This window comes from Myotis nattereri, assembly GCF_964212035.1.
Source record: "Myotis nattereri genome assembly, chromosome: 11".
NCBI lineage: Eukaryota > Metazoa > Chordata > Mammalia > Chiroptera > Vespertilionidae > Myotis > Myotis nattereri.
Window position 1 is genome coordinate 75,466,679 of NC_138086.1, and position 24,959 is coordinate 75,491,637.

The 24,959-nt window shown below is 40.6% G+C and overlaps 1 protein-coding gene across 1 annotated transcript in view; it reads right to left on the minus strand.

The window, feature by feature from the left end:
• GLI3 (GLI family zinc finger 3) overlaps positions 1 to 23,679 on the minus strand; it is a gene marked incomplete at its 5' end in the record, with an annotated part of 268,118 nt that extends 244,439 nt beyond the window's left edge. Inside the window, one exon of the mRNA XM_081101728.1 lies at positions 23,556 to 23,679. Within this exon, the coding sequence (XP_080957854.1) occupies positions 23,556 to 23,679 (124 nt within the window). The remainder of the gene's footprint in view (positions 1 to 23,555) is intronic.
• Positions 23,680 to 24,959: the final 1,280 nt, after the last annotated feature.

Genomic DNA, 24,959 nt, shown 5'->3' on the forward strand with positions numbered 1-24,959 from the left:
AAAAATGTATTATTTTTAAAAAGTAGGTTTAAAGATAAAGGTCTAACTCAAGTGTTACCTCTTCTATGATACTGCACCTAACAAGTGTACTGCAGTTTGGGTTTACTCATCCATTGCAAGTATTTTTAAGCAGGCCCCACATTAATTAATCTTCTGAATCAGATACAGTGTCTGACATTTAGCAGTCTCAGTAGTATTTGTTGGCTATGGGCAGCACATCAGTAAAAAGGAACTATATATATTTATATATATATATATATATATATATATATATATATATATGTATGTATATATACATATACATATATGTGTGTGTGTGTGTGTGTATATGTGTGTGTGTGTATATATATATATTGATTTCAGAAAGGAAGGGAGAGGGAGAGAGAGATAGAAACATCAATGAAAAAGAGAATCATTGATCGGCTGCCTTTTAAATGCCCCACACTGGGGATTGAGCCCACAACCTGGTTATATGACTTAACTGTAATTGAACTGTGACCTCCTGGTTCATAGGTTGATGCTGAACCACTGAGTCATGTCAGCCGGGTGAACCTTAGACTTCTAATGGCATGGATTTGGATGCAAAGAGTTGGAAAAAGATAATGATTCAGGGTTTTCTATATGTCGTTTTCCTGCATTCTGTCCCCAATCTTTTCCTAAGCTTTGTTCCATTTGAGTATGCTTAAGAAAAAAGAAAAGGTTCTTAATAGACAGAAATCTCCTGGGAAGAGTCTAGACATGAAAAGTTCTATTGTATGCATAATTTCTCTAAGACACACCTGTGGAAAAAGAAGGAAGTTCGAATTTCTCTGTGGGCTGGCAAATTTTCTGTACTTATTGGCATTGCTATGGTGAATGTGTATTTCCCCAGACAAAAGGCCAGCAAAATGCTGGATGATCTGAAATTTAGTAAATAAACAAATGTCTCTCAATTATTTCCAAAAGCTTTAGGCAGTAGATTGTGGGCATGATTTCAAGTGTATGAAGTTGAGGCTTAAGAAACTAATAGAATTACACCTTTGATGGCAACACTTCCTATCTTCAAAGGGATGTGTATTCTGCTACTTGGAGTTCTTAAAGTCATTTGTGATTATTTTATCTTTATGAGTTCTAATTGATACTCATGCATTACAGCAGCGGTTCTCAACCTGTGGGTCACGACCCCTTTGGCTGTCGAAAGACCCTTTCACAGGGGTCACCTAAGACCATCCTGCATATCAGATATTTACATGACGATTCATAACAGTAGCAACATTACAGTTATGAAGTAGCAATGAAAATAATTTTATGGTTGGGTCACAACATGAGGAACTGCATTTAAAGGGCCAAAAGGTTGAGAACCACGGCATTACAGCAACATGTCACACACAGAACCAATAGCATATCCTTCTCAGACCTCTCTCTTTAATTTGGCCAAGACCAGAATCAACTTAAATACAGAACTTCCAAGTCATTAGTCAACTAAGGTTATTCCAAGGTGAAGGTAACTTAAGATCAACAACAAGAGCGCCACCCAGCCAGTGTGGCTCAGTAGTTGAGCACTGATGTAGGAACCAAGAGGTCAAGGTTCAATTCCCAGTCAGGGCACATGCCTGGCTTTCGGGCTTAATCCCCAGCAAGGGGGTGTGCAGTAGGCAGCCAATCAGATCAATGATGTTTTTCTCTTGTCAATGTTTCTCTCTATCCCTGTACCTTTTTCTCTATCTCTAAAATCAATTTAAAAAGTTTTAAATATTAAAGAAAAAAAGAGTGCCAATATTCCTTTGGCCATTTCTGTTGCCATCAATGGCCTTCCAATAACAACAAGAAGAAACAAATAGCCACTCCTAATTCTTGACGCTTGCATTTTGATTATTTCAGTAGAAAAAACACCACTATCCAAGAATATGGAGAGCAGCTGCTGGGACTTAATAAAAATGCAGAGAAACCAGGCCAGAGTGTTTTTCCTGAGAGAATACAAGCAGTATTTACATTAACCCAAGTACTTATTGATGTACCTAAACCTTTCAATTCACGACAGATAAGACAAAAGAAAAACTAAATTGCTTCCAGAACATGTTAAAGTATAAAAGGTGAATATAAAGCAAACACCTGTTAGGTCTCCCCACTGTTATTTCCTACATGTTTTCTTATAAGTGACAGATTTTTAAAAAAAATCACTTCTGAATATGAACGCAGGACACTAAAGTGAGTGTGCATTTGTGTGTACTTTGATGTATGTCTGGGAAGAGAGTAACTATGTGAGAATGCAGCAGAAAACAACTGAGACTGTTTCTCATAGCCAATGTAATTACAACACAGCCTGGTTAAGCTGGCTGAATATAATTCCGAACAAAATTCCGAAGTGGCAGCTTTTAATCGTGACTGATGTCAGAGAATAATATAAACGACATTGAGATACCCACCACCCAGACTTAACACATTAAATTGTGCCATATTTCTCTTTAACAAACATGGTACAGGTACATGTGAACCCTCGCCCATCTTATTCTTTTCCTACTACCCTCCGTAGACAAACACTATTACTGAAACTGATGTTAACCACCCATGTTTTTATGCTTTTACTACATATAAATGAATTCATAAACAACAGAATTCCAGAAAGATGTTCCTAAAGTTCACCTAGAAGACAAAAACTGAAAAAGAGCCAAGGGGCATTTAAAACGGAAGAATAATAAACGATAATGTGTACCATCAGATAAAATGTGTAGGTTTAAAAACATCTGGTAGAGGATAGTACTGGCTAAAGAACAGACAGGTCAATAGGATAAAATAGTTCAGAAAAAGAAGCTACAAAATATATGCAGGCAGGGCAGTATCAGAAATAGGCATTCTTTTTGGTGTTCTGAGACTCAAGTTCTGATGTTGGGGGGAGGGTCCTACACATAAAACAAACAATTCTCCATAAGTCAGCAGGGTGCATGAGAATTCAACTTAATTCTGACTCTGTCTACCTAGAGATAGCATCAGGTGGCACAGGTTAAGGGTTCGGCTGCCCCCTGCCCCCTTCAGACACCAGTGGCAAATCCAGGTTGTTATCTATACTAGGGGTTCCCAGATCCCCATCTTCGGGTTCAATTAATTTGCTAGAGCATCTCCTAAGTCAGAGAAACATTTTACTTACTAGAGCACAGATTTACTGTAAAAGGCTGTAACTCAGGAACAGTCAGATGGAAGAGGTGCATAGGATAAGGTGTGGGGAAAGGGGACAGAGCTTCCTTGCCCTCTCCGGGGGGCCACTTTCCCCACGTGCTCACCAACCAGCAGGCTCTGGGGACCCTGTCCTTTGGGTTCTATGGAGGCTTCATTGCAAAGGCGTGACTGATTAAATCACTGGGCCTTGGGGATTTTGCTGCCTACCCTCCCCACCGCAACCCTCAGGTCTGGAGTGGACTTGAAAGTTCCAACCCTCCAATCAAATGGTTGGCTCCATTGGCAACTAGCTCCCCCATCCTTAGGGGCTTTCCAAAAGTCACTTTATTAACATAACAAAAGAACTTTATCACTCAATACTCAGGAAATTCCAAGAGTTTTGGGAGCTGTGAGCCAGGAATTATGGAGGAAGACCAATATATATATGAGAAACAGATTTTGGACTTCTAAATGACCAATTACATATTTCTTATAAATCACAATATCATAGGTATCATGGCAAATCAGTGACAGAACTAATAAACAATCATTTGACCCCAGCTGGGGAAAAGTGTGGGAGGCAACCAATTGCCAATTGATCTGTCTCTCACATCAATGTTTCTCTCTTCCTCCTTCCCTTTCTATCTCTCTCTCTCACTCCCCACTTATCTCCCACTCTAAAAATCCATGGAAAAAAATATCATTGGGTGAGGATTAACTATATATATAATAAAAGTGTAATATGCTAATTAGACCAGACAGCAGAACGACCTCCTGGACATCATTCCAGACGTTCTTCTGGATGAAGCCGCTGCGGCGGGGGCCGAGGCAGAGGCAGTTAGGTGCAATCAGGCAGGCAGATGAGTGGTTAGAGGTGATCAGGCAGGCAGGAGAGCAGTTAGAGGTGCTCAGGCAGGCAGGCAAGTGGTTAGGAGACAGGGGTCCCAGATTGCAAGAGGGATGTCCAACTGCCGGTTTAGGCCCAATCCCACAGGGATCCCTGCATGATTGGGCCTAAACCAGCAGTCAGGTATCCCCTGAGGGGTCCCAGATTGCAAGAGGGTGCAGGTCGGGCTGAGGGATTCCCCCGCCCCCACCCATGCACGAATTTCATGCACCAGTCCTCTAGTATATATATTGATAAATTTTAAAAAAAGACTTCAGAGATCACCTTTTCCCTGGTGTGAAAGGTTAGAGGAAGTATGGTTCTTTCCTTTTCTGCTTAAGCTCAAGTGGGTGCTGTTAAAATTGGCAAGTTTATGAAAACCTAGAAGGTGGTGCTGGTCCCAGACGGTCACAAAGGTGTCATCCTGGAGAACATTGATAATGGCCCCTCAGATACCCACAGCCATGATCTGGTGGCTAGAATTGACTCCTATCCCCCAAAGTAGAAATTGTTAAGAGGTCAAAGGTCAAGTCTTTTGTCAAAGTTTATAGCTACAATCACCCCATGCCCACAAGGAACTCTTCTGAATACCCCCTTGGACAAACCTGTCATCAACAAGGATGGCTTCAGAGAGCCTGCTCTAAAACACAAGGCCCAAAGGGAGACCAAGTTTCAGTCCCAAGAGAGGTACAAAACAAGCAAGAACAAGTGGTTCTTTCCAGAAACTGTGGTTTTAGATCTTTTTTGTTTCTGTCATTAAAAATCAAAATAAATTGACCTAGCAGGTTTTTTTGCTCAGTGGTTGGATCGTCTACCCTGGGACTGAAGGGTCCCAGATTTGATTCCTGTCAAGGGCATGTACCTCAGTTGCAAGCTCGATCCTTAGCCCATACTCAAATGTCTCTCTCTGTCTTTTCCCCTCCCTTCCACTCTGTCTAAAAATCAATGGAAAAAATATCCTCAGATTAGGATTAACAAAAAATAAAAAAATTCAAAAATAAAAAAATAAAGACTTCAACGGATATCTCACGAAGGAGTATGTCCAAATGATCAATAAATATCTAAAAAGATGTTTAATACACTTAGTCATCAAGGACAAATTAAAACCAGAATTAAATAATAGAAAGGACCTAGTGTTGACAAGAATGAGGAGCAAAACTGTACAACCACCTGGGAAAACTATTAGGGATTATCATCAGCTAAAACTATTAGGAATTATCATCAGTGTTGGGTGGTTAACAGCCAACACTGGAAACCACCAATGCCCATGGGTAGTAGCATGAACAGAGCAAGCCCTGGAACAGGAGGGAGTAACTGGCTAGGGAATGAGAGGGCCTTTCCAGGCACTGGTAGTACTTTCTTCTTGATCAGGCTGCTGTTTACATGATGTGTTCACTTTAGGGAAATTCACCAAGCTGTTCACATATGTTATGTGCACTTTTTCTGTATTATACTAGAGGCCCAGTGCATGAAATTCATGCACTCGGGGGCCCTCAGCAGGACTGCTTGCAAGAGGGCACAGGCCAGGTCAAGGGACCATACCAGTGCAGGATCGAAGCCGGGGAGGGATGCGGGAGGTTGGCTAACCAGGGGGGCCCGTGGAAGGGTTCCAGGGAATGTCCGGCCTGTCTCACTCAGTCCCGATGGGCCAGACCCCAGCACCAAGCTAACCTACTGGTGGAAGCATCTGCCTCCTAGTGGTCAGTGCACGTCATGGCAACTGGTTGACCGGTCAACTTTCTGCCCCCTGGTGGTCAGTGTTCATCATAGCGAGCAGTTGAGTGGCCTTAGCATATCATTAGCAGATTACACTTTGATTGGTTGAATGGACAACCAGACAACCGGACACTTAGCATATTAGGCTTTTATTATATAGGATTTCTATTAAAAATTTTAAAAACGAGGTGAAATTTTCACCTATCATATTTTCTTCAAAATATATCACTAATGTTGACAAGTATCCCTGGAAATGAACACTCATAAACATCTCATGGAACTATAAGTTACTTCATTTCTTGGAGCTAATTTGGTAAGATTTATTTAAGACGTAAAGGTGATTTTGGTTTTGGTTTTGTTTTGTTTTTCGATTTTCATCACATCCTTATTTACAATTGGAAAAAGAAAAGAAAAACATAAATGTCCAATGATAGAGGATTGGACATTTCCATTAACATGAAGTTGGAGAAGAGTAGTACATGATATGGAATATGCTCTCACCATATGGTTACCCAAACATGTAGGCAAGAAAATGGAGAGAAAAACTAAATATATAACAAAATCTTAACAAAGGTTCACACTAGGAGGTGAGATTCCTGGACATGTTCAGGCTTTTCTTTATGCATTTCTTGATTTCTCAATGAGCACATATTACTTAAAAAAAAAAAAAGAATAAAAAAAAGCTTACGAGAGAGTATAGCTGAGATAATATAGGTAGTTTTAAAGTTTCATACTATGGGGAGTAGGCTGTCTAGATAGCTGGTTAAGGAAGAAGTGCACTTCATTCCTTGTATTCCTTTAGGTTCCATTTTCACTGAAATGCTTTCTAAATGGCATTATTTTAAAAATTTCTGCAAAACGCAGCACCTCATCTTGCTTAAAAATTACAGCCTCTTCTCAAGATGTCCTGGGAAGTGCAGCATTCATCCAAATCCACAAGGGTTTTCTGGCCTCTGGCTCTGCACCCTTCCCTCTGTATCTGAGCAGCAACAGTAACAATGCTTCCCAGGTTCCTCCTATAAATTCCATTCTCAAAAACTAATGATAAGTATGGGTTACTTGAGCGGTTGAGTGTTTAGGAATCTGGTAATCAAAGTTTATTGTACTCCTGGTTTTGTTTCTTTTTTCCCCTCCAAAGAGGTTAAAGCAACTAAATTAGCATCAAAGAAATTTGCAAAAGCTCTCAGTGAAGCTGTGATGAAATATAACTACATCAAACCAGATGCCAAACAGAAAACTATGCAGAGCACTCTATGAGGATGTTGAAGAAATTTAAAAGAGGGCCATGGTCTGGGAAGAGTTAGTCACACAAATGTCAAAATGCCCCTAGCACTCCCAAACACAGACTATGCCCATGTACTCCCAGGAGATAAGTGCAGAAGTTAGGTTGGCGATGTGTGACACCAGGTCCAAATCAAGGATACACACATCCCAGATTTCAATAGATCTATTGTTTTTGTGGCAACTACCTGTAATTATCAGCAATTTAGTCAAAACTGGGCAAAAACCTTCCTGCATTTGCACCTGAAATGGATAGCTACAGACTGCCCTCCAAAATACTTGGAATGTTTAAAATAAAAAACTATATATAAACTAGAGGCCTGGTGCACAAATTCGTGCACGAGTGGGGTCCAGTCAGCCCGCCCCGATCGGGCCGGGACCACTGGGGGGAGGGGCCGCAGGCAGTTGGCTGGCCAGCTCCACCCCCTGGTCAAACTACTGGTTGAGGGGACAATTTGCATATTAACCTTTTATTATATAGGATGTTTTTATTGATTTTCAGAGAGAGAGGAAGGAAGAATGAGAGAGTTAGAAACATCAATGGGAGAGAAAAATCAACAGACTGGCTGGAGGGAATAAAACCAGTGACGTCTTGGTTCACGGGTTGACAATCACTGAGCCGCACTAGCCAGACGCCTAGAATGTTTTTGACTTAACAATGTAAGACCACATTTTGGCCTAAACAAAATCTTCAGTAGTTTTTAACCAAAGATAGATAGACATACATGTGACATATGATTATTTTTTAAAATCTTGATTGTTGAAAGTATTACGTATGTCCCCTTTTTTCCCCATTGACCTCTTCTAGCCTGCTCCGGCCCCCCTACCCCAGGCCCTCACACCCTATTGTCTATGTCCACGGGTTATGCATATATGCATACAAGTTCTTTGGTTAATCTCTTCCCAACCACCCTCCCACCTCAGCCTTCCCTCTGGGATTCCGCAGTCTGTTCCATGCTTCTATGTCTCTGGATCTATTTTGTTCATCAGTGTATTTTGTTCATTAGATTCCCTATGTGAGTGAGATCATGTGATACTTGTCTTTCTCTCACTGGCTTATTTTGCTTAGCATAATACTCTCCAGGTCCCTCCATGCTGTTTCAACAGGTAAGAGGTCCTTCTTTTTTACTGCTGCATAGTATTCCACATGTAAATGTACAACAGCTCTTTTACAGAAAATTGTGGATTTCCTTCTAAACTCAGTTACATTAACTCATCCCTTTCAAGCTGCTCTTATTAGCTAACATCTTTCCCGTCATTTTATGTTCTTCTAAATTCCTAGGGAAATTAAAGTGAATGTTATGGAGCCAGCTTTTGAGGGGAAGATGGGAAGAGCTCTTTAAATCAACCCAAGTTCTTCATTCAAAGAGATAAAGTAAGATGCAAGCAGAATCTTTGGAATCCTTAATGTGCAGCCTCTATAAAGTAAGCTGGGTTACATCTGTGGTTACCACATCACATTTTGTATGAGAAAGATTCAGTTTCATGGTCCCTAATCACTGAGAGGTGCTCTTCTCATAGAGCCACTCTAATCTTCAATCAATATTTTCCTGAAGAAAGTTAGCGCTCCGAACCCTATCCATACACCAGTGGCTCTGGCAAATACTAAGGCATGAACCTATTTAAGAAGCTGAACAAAGAGGGAACAGGCACATGCCCATAAAGCTCTGCATAAAATCATTTCAAGGGGTTGGCCCATTTTCTAAACCTGTCCATGAAACGCAAGGGTTCCTGAACTGCTACTGAACAAGATGGTTCATTGCTCTTAGCTGCCATGTTGGGCTTGAGGTAGCTGCCACCGCGTTCAATGATACTTGTTCCTGAACTGGTAGTTGCCAGATGGGAAGGGGATTGGGGGGCTAAGGGAACAAAGATGAATTAAAAAATACAAATTGGGCCCTGGCCTGTGTTTCTCAGTAGATTGAGCATTGACCTGTACACCAAAGGGTCACGAGTTCAAGTCACAGTCAAGGAGATGTACCTGAGTTGCAGGTTCGATACCCAGCCCTGGTCAGGGTGTGTGGGGGAGGCAACCAATTGATGTGTGTCTTTCACATCGATGTTCTTTTCTTTTTTGATTTTTAAACATATTTTTTTATTATTGATAGTATTACAGATATCTCCCATTTCCCTCCCTTCCCCCACCTCTGCCCAGCCACCCCCCACCTCCCCCAGGTCTTCACTACCCTATTGCCCATGTCCTTGGGCTATGCGTATAAGTACATAAGTTCTTTGTTTCTCTGTTTCTTTCTCTCTCTTTCTGTGGTCCCTTCCATTCTCTAAAAAAACATTGATGAAAAAAATATCCTTGGGTGAGGATTAACAAAACAAAACAAACAAAGTGGTAGTAGTTACAAAATAGCCACAGGGATGTAAAATAGTTATTATAATATTATTACATAGTTATTATAATATTATTGACTATATTCTTAGTCAATAATATTATAATAACTATGTATAGTGCCAGATGAGTACTAGACTTATCGGGAGCATCACTTTGTAAGGTATATAAATGTCTAACCACTGCACTGTACACCTAAAACTAATATAATGTTAAATGTCAACTGTAACTGAAAAATTTTTAGTTTAAAGAAAAAGATACTTGTTCCTGACTTTGTGGAGGCAGGAGCCAGGCTGTTCTAAAGCTTAGAAACTAACATCACCTTCACGAGGACGATTGTCTATAAAAATGTAACTCTTGCTTTTTAAGCACATATCTCTTATTTATATTTAAAAATAAAAAGAACTATCCCCTAAAACATTAAAACAAGGTATAAAATTATACTAGCACATATATGTGAGATGTGTACTTGTATCACTAATTTACCCATGTATTATGAAGTTTCTATATTTAAACAATGACTGGCTCCCTGCCCCTGGATCCACCCCACCCCCAACCCCCCCACCCCAGGAGTGTGAAGACCACTGGTCTAGTCTAGAATAGTGACAAAACAATATTTTGTAGTCTGGTCCCAGCTAATATAACCACTTCTTTCTTAAAGTAAGAAAGGATTTTTCTTTCCAACAACTTTCTCCCAACCTTAAACTTTTTGAAAGTGTAATAAGCAGAAGGCTGTTATTTTTAACTGAATTTTTTCTTCTAAAAAACAAAGAAAAAGGGAAAGAGAGATTTGCAAAAAAACCTTCTTATCTCTCTTTTCTTATTATCTGTTGTTGTTGGAAAGACAATCAAGGTATAGATTTTTTTCAAGATAGCCAGATGAAGGCTTAGCAACAGGTACATATAGGACATATCCCCCCTCTTCAGTCTAAATGAAAGAAAAACAGCCACCAGCAATCCAAACAGGAATATGGCCTCATGCTACACCAGCACTAGTCACAAGCAACAATAGAAATTGTCCTGTTGCAAAACTGCGTACGGCCTCTCTCATATTAATTACCGAGCCTTTTTAATCCTGGGATCCCCCAATTTTCAACCAATATGTTATATATGCTGATACATGTTTGAGAGAATATATGTATAAGCATCATTTTTTTCCAATTCACCCCATTTTTTTAGTCAAACTGTAGATGAAAATATTCTCAATGTGTGTGAAACTGATCAAAGAAAATGCTTTGAATTTATGTGAAAAAGTTTCCCATTAAGATGGTAGCTATTTTTTTCAAGCATGATTCCTTTTAATTGCGGAAAAGAGCCCAAAGGCTTTGTCAAGGGGCACATGTTTCCTATAAATCAAAACATAAATAAATGTGAGGTTATTTCACTAGGCATACATATGGTTTTTGCTAAGTAAACTCTATTTATAAAACATTGTTAGCCTCCACCGGAACTGCTGTCAACATTTATAGGAGAGGAATTTTTCTACTGCTCTGAAACTTGCCAGCATTTGAAAACAAGCCTAGAAACATTAGTTTTTTTTAAGACAGATTTGACTTTTAACTTAATGTGAAATGGGCCACTGTGTGTTTTCCAGTGTTTAAATGCTTGGAAGAAATCTTCAACTGAATATTCGAAAATGTTTTCCTTACTGGAAGTTCCATTATTTTAATCATGACACTGTTGTATTCTTTCTGGGAGTTCTTTTTCAGTTATAGGCAAGGCCCGGGGATTATTTCTCTTATCACTGCCAATAGAACAAAAATATTCTGAGAAAGGAGAGTCTTTGACGTCCATTAAAGCTGAGTATTCATAATTGCCTCACCATCTTCTCTCAAAGGCTCATTTGCATGATCTCCTCCCTTTAGATACTCACCCTACACCATAAACGCATTTATCAGTTCTACTCAGAGGGCATTTCTCAAAATGAAGTTTTCTGTGAAAAGAATTAGCTATAAGCAAGCCTGAAGCAATAATCTTTGACAACCAACAGCAAACCCTAGAAGGTAACAATAACTATATAATAATTTACCTTCTCCATCTTCCATTCAACTTTTCTTTCCTGATCTACATGCCTTCCAAAACAGAATTTGCTCCCATGCCTCTGCAATCAATCCCTACTCTAGGCGGATGTGAGCCAATAGCTACAGCGCATCAAGAGTGCTTCCAGAAAGAGATCTCTTGCTCTTTCCTGTTTTTTATTATTTCCTTCCAAGGTGCATCTTCCCCAGGTGGAGGATTTGCCACCTCTTGTTAGAGAACACACTTGTTTTTATTTTTGAATGGCACAGGGAAAATGTTAAAAAGTTCCATAAAAATAATCGAAAGGGTTTTTAAAGTCCTAAAGTCATAAATTTCCAAGGTAATACAGCATTTAGATTACCTAACGCATAACTACCTGTATATGATTAAACTGTTTTGGAAATAATGTAAATGTTTTCACTGCTGTACATTGTCCCATTTTTATGTAGAATTCCAAAATGCTTAACCCATTTATATAAAAAATCATATTTCTTTGCAACATACTTAAAGAGAAAGGTTGCTTATGAAATGCAGGCATGGCTCCAATAAACTTAAAAATAGACATAGATCCAGTTGAAAAATATAGTATTTTGTATACCATTTATTTTTGTAATTTTGTGGATTAAGAGTTAGCTACCCTAATGGTAGACACCAATGAATTCGACATTATAAGAAAAGGCAGAATTCTCCAGAACTTATGGTCCTAATCAATCACCAGAGATCAGTGACATCATTAGAGCCTTTGATCACAGCTCCTCTTTAAAGCTCAGATGGGACTGGACTGATCCTGGCTGGCACTGAGAAGAGAGAAACACCTAGGAATACAATTCACCATGAAACATGAGAGGTCGTCAGCATCTCCTTCTCTCCTTGGAGAGCCACAGAGAGCGCATTCCAGAGCAGCCGGACACCAAACAATAGAGCCACCTCTTTAAATCCAAACCCAATTCCGTTCTTACTAGGATTCCCAGAGCACTTTGAGAGAGGGGTAGACAACATGCTACTTTTCTTTCCATCTGGTCTTCCTTACCCACTCCCCACCCCCATACCTACCAGGGCGAGCCCCAGGTCCCTTCCCCATGGGCGGGAAGAGAGCATCTGTGGGTATTTTTTCCCCATTCTCCCCAATACAAAGCACTGATACAGTTCAGAACTTCCCCTTCTCCTTCTGATTCACTTAATGAGTCTTTACTAAAAATGCTAGTTAGCCCACATGGCCAAAAAAAAGATAGTTCCTTGAATATAACGTTGGCTTCCATAATTTTAAAATACTTAAGACTGCAATTACCCAGGATGTTCTGATCTGAAATGGTCACTTTGGGAATGAAAAGTTTTAATTGACCTTCACTACTGTAGTTCCATTGGTGTTTAGGTTTTTCCCCTCCTTATTTGTAATGCGAATCTAAATGAGCTTTGTGAACACTGGTGAAACGTAGTTTATTATCTTCCTCATCAGGTGATCAATGATTTCATTAATAAGACAGATAACAAAACTGTCATATCATCGACACTGTTATGAAAGATGATCCTAGCTTCCCGCTCCATTTTCCAAGGCCCAGGGTTCTCCGTGGCAGCTCTGAGCCTATTCAATATTTTCCACAGACAGAGAAAAGTGAAAATCCATTTTGAAACCAATTTCAATTAGGATCCAGAAGCTGTTATCACAGGTGTCTCAGAATGGGCCGGTAAGTGGAAATGTCGCCTATCCATTCTGAAATGAAACCTTATCAGGGGCTACAAAGATGGCTGGGGACAGCCTATCTGTAAATTACTTTTCGTCCTGTGTTAACTCAACCTTAGTCCTGTCATATGGAATTCTTTCCATCCACTAGTAATAATCTAATGACTAACTAGATACAGCGCCCAAACAGCATTCCGCTGGACAGGGCTGTCCCCTTAAAACATGGGTACAAACGCAAACACGCTCAGGCCAGCCGGTGAGCAAAGGGAGACGCACGCTTTAAATGACAGAACTAAAAGTTTATTATGGGAAATAAAAGAAGCCCGACTCCACCCATTGCATTCCTGGTGATTTTTCAATTGCAAACTCCAAGGCCCAGTTATTTCATTAATGCAGCACCCAAGTCGCGAGGCTTTTCTCTCACATCTTTCAGTCCCCTTTTAGCAAATTATCCCATGACGGCGGATTTATTCAGTCAAAGACCTCGGACTTTGAGAGGCAACAAAAGAATCAAGAGACTTTCTGGTCCACCTGCCTGGCGAATGATGAGGCAGGGAAAGTCTCCCCCAGAGAAACCAATCAAACCATTGTGTGGCACAGTCAGACCTTTTCAACTTGTCAAGCCAGAGAGCAGAGGAAGAGATGAAAGAAGGCGGGATGAAGCTACCATTTACAGAACCATGTGGGAATGGTCTCCTAAGATTTAATAATTGGGATGGAACTCAACTTTCTAGCACTAAAGGGGGGAAAAAAATAGAAGAGAGAAGAGTCAAAGAAAGGGGGGGAAAGGCAAGAAAGGAAAAAACAGCAGCCTAAGTCAGACTAGGAATAACTTTTATATATAAATGTCCCCTGCCTGAAATGAAGTCCTATCTATAAAAGTAAAGCAGAAAAGAATGTTATAAAAAAAAAAAAAAGGAAGGAATATTTAAAACCTTTGATATCTTTCCTCTAGGTTAAGCTGCATTACATGTTCTGATTCCTACCTCTTGTGCAATTAATTCATAGGAGCAAAACAATAACAAAAAAAGCCCTCATTAATATGGCTGCCTTGTAGTTTTAAGTATAAAATGGCATTTTAAATTGGCCTAAAAGGAAACAATATGTTGATTGGACACAAAAAAGATTCAGACTGGCAGACACTAGGTTATATATTTCCGAGCAGCGTTTCAAGTATATTTTAGTTGCAATGAATGCAACAGGACCTATTTAAATAGAAAGGGGGGAAAACAAGTAAGTTCTGCTAAGAAGACCTAAAGCATCATGAATTTTTTAAAAACTCAAAGTCAAATACTGTCAGATACTAACTGTAGTTCTAATGCTTTCTAATATTACTGGTGACTCATACTTCATGTATTACCATACCGAGTTTAAAAAATAAGTATTTGTTGAAATTTTAGAGGTGCTGGAAACTATTCTGTTTGATTGCAGTGGTGGTTACAGGCCTTCTTGGATTTGTCAAAACTCATAGATCTCTACACCAAAAAGAATAAATTATGTTGTTTGTAATTCTTTTTAAATAAATAAAAATTACAACTGATCTACTTGGAAAGATTTCCATGTAAACAAGATGAGAAGGTTTTTACTTTCATCCTCACCTCGCCTTCTCCTCTGCCTGGGACCCTCATGTTTCCCAGTGCTGCCTGCACATACTCGAGGCTCTCAGGGTGTGAGCTCCCTGTTAAAGCAATCTCTCTCTCTCTCTCTCTCTCTCTCTCTCTCTCTCCCCCTCTCTCTCCCAACCGGGGGCTCAAAGTGGTGCAAGGATGGAAGGCCATGCACTGCCTCCCTGGAGGGAGACTCCTCCCACAAGCACTATTTTGCCCCCGGGGCTTCCACTCTTCAGTTGCTATTTCTGATTCTGACCAGTTTGTTTCTGGAAATATGAATTATCCACATCACATGATCACAAGTAATGAAGGGCAACCCAGAAACTTTCCACAAACAGAACACATCATACTGTGGCTTCTTTTTACTCCAAAGTTTGGGAAACAGCCCTGGCCGGTTTGGCTCAGTGAAGAGAGTGTCCGTCCTCAAACTGAAGGGTCATGGGTTCGATTCTGATCAAGGGCACACACCTCATAAATCAGTTGCAGGCTCAATCCCCTGCCCTGGTTGGGCACGTGCGGGAGGCAACTAATCAAATGGGCCCCCTTCACATAGATGTCTCTCTCTCTCTCTGTCTCTCCCCCTCCTTTCCACTCTCTCTAAAAATCAATGGAAAAATATCCTCAGGTGATGATTAACAACAAAAAAAATAGGAAAATAAAGTTTGGGAATATCTACTTTTTCCTGATTTATCTGAGCACCCAAAAAGTGTTTTTTAGAGTAAAAACACAATAGCTATATACAAGAGAAAAAAGGAGCCTTAAGAATGGCTGATTTGCCGAAACCGGTTTGGCTCAGTGGATGGAGCGTCGGCCTGCGGACTGAAAGGTCCCAGGTTCGATTCCGGTCAGGGGCATGTACCTGGGTTGCGGGCACATCCCCAGTAGGAGATGTGCGGGAGGCAGCTGATCGATGTTTCTAACTCTCTATCTCTCTCCCTTCCTCTCTGTAAAAAATCAATAAAATATATTTAAAAAAAAGAATGGCTGATTTCAACCTGAAACTACAATGAATGCAAAGTACACCCTAAAAGTAACTGAATCGTTAAATCTAAACTCAAGCCAATTTCAGGACTAGTGGTTTGAAGTACTATTTCCTGACCCCAGCTCCTATTGTCAACTTGCCTGTTAAGCTACATCCTGATGACCACCACATTTTAAGGACCATTAGCCAACCCCACTAATTCTCTCAGATTGCAGCTTAACCACGTACAGATTATTAACAAATGATATTGTCCCAAAACGAGTGAGATTTAACATTGAATTAAATCCTACCAAATTATATGCAGTAGACATTATTACTATCCTATATAATAAAAGGCTAATATGCAAATAGACCGAACAGAGGAACAACCAGACACTATGATGTGTGCTGACCACCAGGGGGCGCGTGTGGAACATGGTGGGCATTGGCCATGGTGGGATGGTGGAACAGGTAAGTGAGGGTACCAGACCAAGGTGGGGCACCGGTCACTGTCATCGGGGCGTGCCTCTGGTACTTACTGAAAATTCTTTGCTCCCATGCGCCGCGATCTCACCCGGCACTTGCACCCGATGCATATGGCAGGGGCAAATGCGATGAAAGAGAATAGGAGAGAGCAAACGCAAGGTGACTGGAGAGCACCGTGGAGCTGCAAGAATTCTTACAACATGCAATACCTGACTATTTAGTCAGGGGCACTGACCTCTTTTCCCTTAGATTGTCAAATAAAAAAATGACAATAGCCAACACAACAATAGCCATCCGGTGAATCAAAATCCGCGGTCAGATCAACAAAGAATATATTTTTGGCGTGCCAGGGAATTTTAGTAATTAGTGTATGTGTGCCATGAGATGAAAAAGGTTGAAAATTGCTGGGATATAAAGGTTGCTTTACCATAATTGTCTAGGAATGAGGTAGTAAGGTTTTAAATAGCACAGTGCAGTAGCCGTCCTTACGGGACACATGGGTGAGTAATTACAGAGGAAAATCTACCAGGACCTCAAAACTGGTTCGTACATGGGAAGCATGGGAGGAAGGGGTCAAAGGTGACTGTGTGGTTTCAAGCCTGGGTGACCACAGAAAAGGCGATATACTCAGCCCAAATAAGAATACAGAGGTTGCCGGGGTTCAGGGACAGGTGAGTTTGGAGCTCAAGAGAGCAAGGGTTTTTAGGAGAAGCAGATTATTTGTTATTAGTTAACTGGTTTAAAATGTTAAATCTCTTTTTAAAAGAATAAAATCTAACTTTAATCCAGCACAACCACTCTGTGAATGGGTATCGCTGACCTGAAGGGAAACAGTTTAAATAATCAAGAAAAATAATCAAGACAAGGGACATGCGTGGGCTGTTTCTAATGCAAAGACATATAATCAACATTAGTTTTCAAGGTTAAAAAAATCAAAATAAATTCTCTGAAAATTATCTTCCCTATTTTCTGACTTAAAAAAAGGCACTCAGGAAGTAGAGAAACTTTGATACATCTCATAAGACAGGCAGATCTGGTCACATTTGGAATCTGTGAAACATCTTGAGCTATTTTTCAGAGTCCAGCAAATTCAAAACTGATTTTGCCAAACATTTTTCCTTAATTTGAAAACCAATGTGTATTTTCAAAAAAAAAAAAATAATAATAATCCTTTTGTTTGGATTCATAACATTTAACTTATCCACACGATTTCTCCTAAGAACAGTGGCTGACATTTGCTAAGATCTTACCATGGGAGGTGCTGTTAGAATGGTACAGGCATCGATTGCCTCACGTACTCTTCCGGGAGCTTTTGAAGTGGGTCGAACTATTTACCTTGGTAAGTAAATGAAGAAACTGGGACTGTGAGAAGTGACTTTCCCCGCGCTCACAGAGCTAATGCTTGGTGTTGCCAGAACCCAATCCACAGCTTTCTGACATCAAAGCCTGTGGGTGCCCCTCACCAGGACCCTACAGAGTGAAACCTGTTTTATCTGACAGTCCTTTCCCTCCAACTGTCACATGCCAGGAAACGGGCCGTGGCAAGAAAAGAAGGGTGGAACACCTAAAGGGACAAGAACCCAAAAACTCACAACCTACTGTCTCTATGGTATGAACTGCACAGAATGAAGCCTCCTTACTCCCAGCCTGGAGGCCACAGAAATCACCGTCACAATGAACAACTATGTGTTGGGCAGTTTAAAAACAAATCATAAGTCCAAGGGGGAAAATAAAGTATCTCCTTATTGTTTACAGACCATTCATACCACTATTCCCTTGAAAACCTCAAAAAAAGCCCCTGGCCAGGTGGTCAGGTGGTTCAATTGATCGGAGTGTCATCCTGTAACCAAAAGCTTGCAGGTTCAATCCCAACCAGGGCACATTCCTAAATTGCAGATTCAATCCCTGGTCGGAATGCATGTGGGAGGCAGCCAAGCAATGTTTCTCTTTCACATTAATGTCTCTCCCTTTCTCTCTCTCTCTCTCTCTCTCTCTCTCTCTCTCTCTCTCTTTCTCTCAAAATCAATGAAAATGTATCCTCAGGTGAGGATTAAAAAAAAAAATTTTAAGCAGAGAAAAATCAAGCCCTTCTTTTTGAAAGAATCAAAGTGAACAGGGAACTTCCTCTCTGTTATTAATAATCTATCAATTTCGGTTTCATATTGCATCACCATTAGTCTAAACATTTCAGCTGTCTATCACTTTAAGTTGATAGTTCCCAATAACTATCAGATCTGATAAAAGATCCCCAAGACCATGGCCTACATGCGTTTATTATTATTTTCCTTCTTTCTTTTTTAAAGCAGAGGAATCACAAATAACAAATATGAGACAGAGTGGTGAGATGAGGAGGCTGCGTCCGGCTCCAGCTCTCACAGCCATTGCAGTACACTGAGCTCCATAGAGACAGCGCCCAGGCAAGTGCGAGCCGGGCCCTGGTCAGCTCTGTGCTCGCTGAGAAAAAGTAACTAAACTTGGGCAAAGGAGGCCCTACCAAGCCAGGAGGCAAAGCGTCATCATACGCTTTCTGTGCGCAAAGTCGCCGGGAGGAGCACAAGCAGCAGCCCCCAGATGCTTCAGGCAACTTCTGAGAGTTTTCCAAGAAGCGCTCAGAGACAGAGGAAAACGTGAAGACGACACAGCAAAGGAGGACACGGCCTGTTCCGAAAGAAACGGAAATGTATGTTCCCTAAAGGGGACACAAAAAAGAAGTTCATGGATCCCAATGTCTTCCAGGGGCCTCCGCCGGCCTTGTTCTTGTTTTGTTCCGAGATCACCCAAAAATCAAAGGAGAGCATCGCAGCCTGTCCACTGGTGATGGTGCGAGGAAGCTGGGACAGATGTGGAATCCCACTGCCCCAGGTAACAAGCAGCCAGTGGAAAGACGGCGGCTAAGCTGAAGGAGAAATAAATACGGAAAGGAGCCTGCTGCATATTGAGTTAAAAGAGAGCCTGATGCAGAAAAAAAAAAAAAAAAAAGGAGTCATCAAGGCTGAAAAAAGCAAGAAAAAGAAGGACGAGGAGGATGAAGATGAAGAAGATGATGACCATGACTAAGTTGGGTCTGGTACGGTTTTTTTTTTTCTTGTCTATAAAGCATTTAACCGCCCTGTACTCATTCACTCCTTTTAAAGAAAAAAACTGACATGTAAGGCTGTGTAAGATTTGTTTGCCAATTGTACAGTATCTTTTCTTGTACAGTTAACACACTACCAAATGTGTCTCTAGATAGCTCTGTCCTGGTGGTATTTTCAATAGCCACTAACCTTGCCTGGTACAGTATGGGGGTTGTAAATTGGCATGGAAATTTAAACCAGGTTCTGTACTGGTGCCCAGAAAAAATTAGTTATATATGGGGATGGTAGTTTTCTCATCTTCAATTGTCTCTGATGCACTTATACGAAAGAACTGTTGTTCTGTTAACTGAATACCACTCTGTAGTTTAAAAAAAAATTATAGCTGTTTTGTTGACATTCTGAATGCTACTGATTAAGCACAATTTTAAATAAAAAGTACCAGCTTGCTCCTTCAACATATATCCATAGGCCGAAAATGAGACAAAACACTTCAAACTGAAAAGTCGACATTTACAAGTCATTGAAGAAAATTTTATAAGATAATGAGAATGTTTAAAACATTGAAAGAGCCATATTAAAAAAACTTTTCTAACTTATAAAACACAACATATAGCTTAGAAATCAATACCAGAAACAAACAGATTATTAGGGCTTTTAACTTAAAATATTAGGATATTTCCAGATTTTTTTAAGTAAACAATAACACTAAATATCTTAGTGCACATTTTATATGTAAAAGACACCGATTCCAAAAATGATCACTTAATCACTATTGTACTGAACAAATATCCAGAAAATCAAATGTCTTCTCTTTTGTCATTTATGCTTAATAAATAACAGTAAAGCTAAAAACCTAAGTATGGCACATGAATCACACATTTAGGTTTCTGAGTAAAGAGTACTAAATGCTTTATATACAAAAACCAAATTTGTCTTCTTTTTTTTTTTTTCCATAGAAGACTTGGAGCATAGTTTTTAATTTGTGTTATTTTAAAGTTCAGTGTTAAGAGGCAAATGCTTACTTAAAATGCTGTTCGAGGTTTTTGAACCATACCTTTTCGTTGTGTGTGCTTAAACAAAACTCTGTATGAATGTTATTCTGGAGCAGATACTTAGCTGAGAAAAGAAAGAAAACAGATCTGTAAGGACATGCATTGGAATGTGCATGTTTGGCTGGAAAGCTCACAATCAGGTACAAACTGCAGCACGATAATGGCTGGGAAGTTAATGAAGTCAACCTCGCAGCACCAATAACAAATATGTTTGTTTGCTCTACTTTAATCATGAAATTTTGGACAGGAGAGAAAATTCATGTAATACATTTGCTTGGTTCCTGGTGCATTTTTAATTGTTCATTTATAAATTCCTGAATCTCAGAGCTTTGTAAAGGAAGCATAAGAACCTCCCGGAAACTAGCAACCCGTACGACCTACTACTATAGGATCCAAAATATTTTAATTTCCTTTTTGTGAATAATCTTATTACAGGAATCCAAGCACTTCTGAAATGTTTGGAGGAAAAAAGAGGAAGAAAGGGAAGCAACAGAGACAAAAACAGATGGATGGACCAATGACCATGGCAATGGCAGCCACCAGCCGGCACACACGGATGGATGGACCAATGACCATGGCAATGGCAGCCACCAGCCGGCACACACACGGAGTGTCAACCTTTGAAAGTGCCCACCCATGAGCTCTAAAACCCAATGGGGCACAGGACCAAAGCCCAGGTACTAGCTGTGTGACCACTTCTGAGTGCAGAGGAAAGCGTGCAACTAGACAGAAGCTTGCAGAACAAAGAAAATGCCAGGCCATCCCATCCCATGAGCACGGCGCTTGAGCTGTAAAGAGACTGAACTAGTTAGATGAAACCTGCCCAGGACTTTGTTTAAAAGGCCATTACAATTACTAGCATTTCACAATCACCGAGAAAAAGGTTTATATTCCTTTATTTTACTTTTCCCATCACTAAACTTTTTTTTGCTGGTTTTCCTTTAACCTTCCAGTAGGGTTTCAATTCATGCTTAAGAAAAAAACTATTTTTCTTTTATTTAGATTGGGTCTCTATGTCACCCCAATATAAAAAGCAGTAAATCCTTTAGAAGAAACAGGAACCCTGAGAAAATGGCGAGAATTACCAGGATTTCTAGGACAGCTGTCATTGATGTAAGCGCCCTGCCAACATGACTAATGAGCGTTTGCCCCCAACAGGGATAGGTTTTGCACCCCTTTAGAAGGCCGTGGGTGCTTCAAGGGCACAGGCTGATCAACGGGGAAGCCAGTGGCATGTGATTCAGAAGTCCGTTCTGTGGTTAGGTCAGACTCTCGGACTAACTTTGTAAAACGTAACTGCTCCTTCTTTGGATAATGCTCTTGAGTGGCTTCCTGGCTGCCCCAGGACTGCTGGGTTAATTCTGTTCCTAGTCACCCTACAGGGATTCATAACGGCAACCCCTGGTCAGCGTGGCTGAAGACCACGGCAGGAGCACCAAACACGTCCTGAGCATGTGTGTGGGCGCGGGAGTGGCAGAAGCCGCAGCACCTTCACGAGAGCAGACCACTGCTGTTCCTCTGCTGAAATTCACAGAAACGACAGTGGTTCCTAGGGGCTGCCCATACCACATCCCCTACCTCCTCACACTCCTCCCTTCTCACCGGTTCTCTCACACACATCCACACCCCCCCCCTGCACATTCACACTCAATGCACTTTCACACTCACTCACATCAGCTACAAAGATAACCAAAAGTCCATGTTTCCCATAAAGCAGAATCCGCAGACAGTGCTTATTCCTACAAAAGTACTATTAAATCTACCAAATAAGCAACACTGCACGGACTGATTCTACTTCTGAAATAATAAATTTGTCTAACTTTTAAAAATTCTAGGGAGGGAAAAAAAGTCACGTGGTTTTTTTTATAACTACATTGGAAGAATAATGCCAATACCGGGCTCAATTAAAATAAGCTCCAGTTCTGACTTGAAACACCAAAAATAAAGGGAGAAGTACAGATATATTTTCATGTGTTTGTAAAGTAAATTCATTATTTCAATGAAGACATCAATATATCTCCCTAAGGATCAATTCTAAACAGGACTCACTAGCCAGCAGGTTTAACACTGGCCGGCCAGCCCCTCCCCTCACCCGGTCAAGCCAGCAATGCACACTGGGGACATCTGCGAAGGACACCTGAGGAGCACTTACTCACCATGGATGAGGATGGGCACAGAGACCAGAGGCAAGCTCCTCAGTCTGTCAGCTCAGGCAGAGCCAACCGTCAGGCCAGGAAGGTGCGGTGTTTTTACTAGATTTCCGCCCTTGGAGTCTATGATTCTGACTCCCCGATTGTATGTCAAAAATACTGTAAATCAACCTAGTAAAATCTTTCTAGGAATAAATAAAACATGCCCACTGAGAGGGAGGTAGCAGGTTAGCTCATGCAAATCAGTGTGCCCAGGTACGCAGTGTCCAGGAAAGGGAGAGCAGGCCAACCAGGGCATGTGGAAGAGCAGCATTCAATTCGGGGAGGCCAGGGTAGCTATGAACTCTACAAACTGCAAAGGTAGTAACGGCCTCCGAGGTGGAAAAGCAGGGAAAGAAAGCGAAGGTTACTATTGACCTGTACAGTCTGTTATTTCCAGAAGGGGCTCTGGAATTCATTTTCAATGCTCCACGCTTGACTTGAAATGCCTCTGAACACTTTGCTTAAAATATTAATATAGCATGTAGAAACAGTGAACTAACTCTATGCTATCTCTGAACACAAATTAGGTAAATTAAATTTTTATAAGCCAACAGCAAAACCTGTATCTCAGATATTCATGTTACCTTGAGGCTCAACCATTAACTTCTAAACTCCTTTAAAGCGGACTACTTAAGAGTTGGGGGTAAAGGAATCCCGTCGCTAATTTTGACGAGGCAACTTTTGTGTCTTCTGTAATAACTAATAACTTTTTTTGACTAATGTAGGCTTTTCCACGTGAAATGAAAAGGATTCGGAACTCCTGCCAGACCAATCAAGACGATTTCCAAAATGCCCAAACAAGAACTTTCTATGATAAACAACCCATCACATATACATCTCAAATTAGAAAATTGGAAAGAAAACATGTTGTTTTGGTGCCAAAATAGAGATTACAAAAGCCTGCCCATCCTGTACTCCCTCCCCCCCCAGCCCCCACACTCCCCCACCCCCCCACCCCCCCACCCCCCATCCCCACACACACACACTGCAATCCCATCTGCTTTCTTTAGCCCCTTCTAGAACAAACACTGGTCCAGGTGCAGATACTCAATTCACAAGGAATGCAGAGAACATAAAAATGACGGTAGGGTTGGCTGCTGGTAATCCCCGAGGCTGCTTACCATTGGAAGTAGTGCTGGAGGCCACCGCTTTCTCGCTGACATCTGTTCGAGTGGAGCATTTTACTACAGAATTCTCAACTTTTTTCTTCTCAGTGGTCAGGGAGCTGTGGGACTGGGCCTCCATGATGCCTTCTCATTACTTCAGCTCTCTGGTACCAGGAACACCTGAAGGACACAACAGCGTCATCAACTTCAAATAAGAGGGGGAAAAACAACTCCCTCAAAAGCCCACTCACTGTGCCTGTCCCCTGAGGAGGTGCCTACCGCTTTAGCAGGCTCAAAACGTGGATGAGCCTTCCCTACATGTTTTCTTGCAAAAAAAATGCATCAAAGTTTTATTAACAAGCCAGTCATCGTGTCTGCACGTGCAAAAGGAGAACAGAGGGCAATGTCCATAATGTGGGACTTTCCCCAAATTCCTACTGGGCATTTGTTATTAAACGATCTAAATATCTCAATTTACAGCTGTGTTTATAGTGCGAAAACCAAGGGTCACATTACTCTTTTAAGCCACATCTACAAATGTCTCTTCAGGTGGCCAACTTTATAGGAAGGGGCATTAGGACAACTTTCCAAGCAGGGGAAGGCTTTTAATTAATTAGATGTGTTTAAAGAGAGTGCAATTTCTCAAACCCAGGCCCTACTCAAAGTTCTGAATCAGAGGATAATTCAGGTCAAGAAGCCAGTGATTTTTGCTTCCTCTCACTGAGATATCTAAATTGCAATATGCTTCTTCATCCTAATTGGCTAGGTAAACCAAATTCTTTAAGCTTTCTTAAAACATGAGACCATTTCAAATCATTCCAGTTATATTTTTTTAAACAAAGGTAATAGAACAACACGCTCTCAATCCCACACAAAGTCAAAAAAGACTGCCAACAGAAAAGACTGGAACCACTTAAGAAATATTAAAACTCAGCTAAAGGCAAGTTCAGTTAGTCGGCCTTTCACTGGCTTCATTCATGTGATAAATCGCCCTAACTCATCATTCATCAACTTTCACTCAATTTGGTGTCATGTTCTTTTTTTTTTTTTTTTTTTTTTTGCAGCCATGAAATACAAGAATACAAGAAAAGATGACAAGTACCCTCTCTAGAATGTTTTCTTCCAGCTATCTAGATTGTAACTAACACTCATGGTGGGCATTTCTTCAGTTGAGTCATTTGCTTCTTTTCTACATTTAGCAAAAATGTTCCGCCAAAATGATTACTGAAATAAAATAAGCAACTGCCTAACCAATGAAAAGAGTTAAAATAGCAGATGATATATTTAAGTCATCCTTAACTCAGATTTGCAAGGAAACTGCAAATTCTTGATTGTACAAGAAATCTGGAATTCAAGTCACTAGAAAACTTTAAGACCCAGAGGCCGCATACCAGCTTTTCCACTAACTTCCATTTCTTT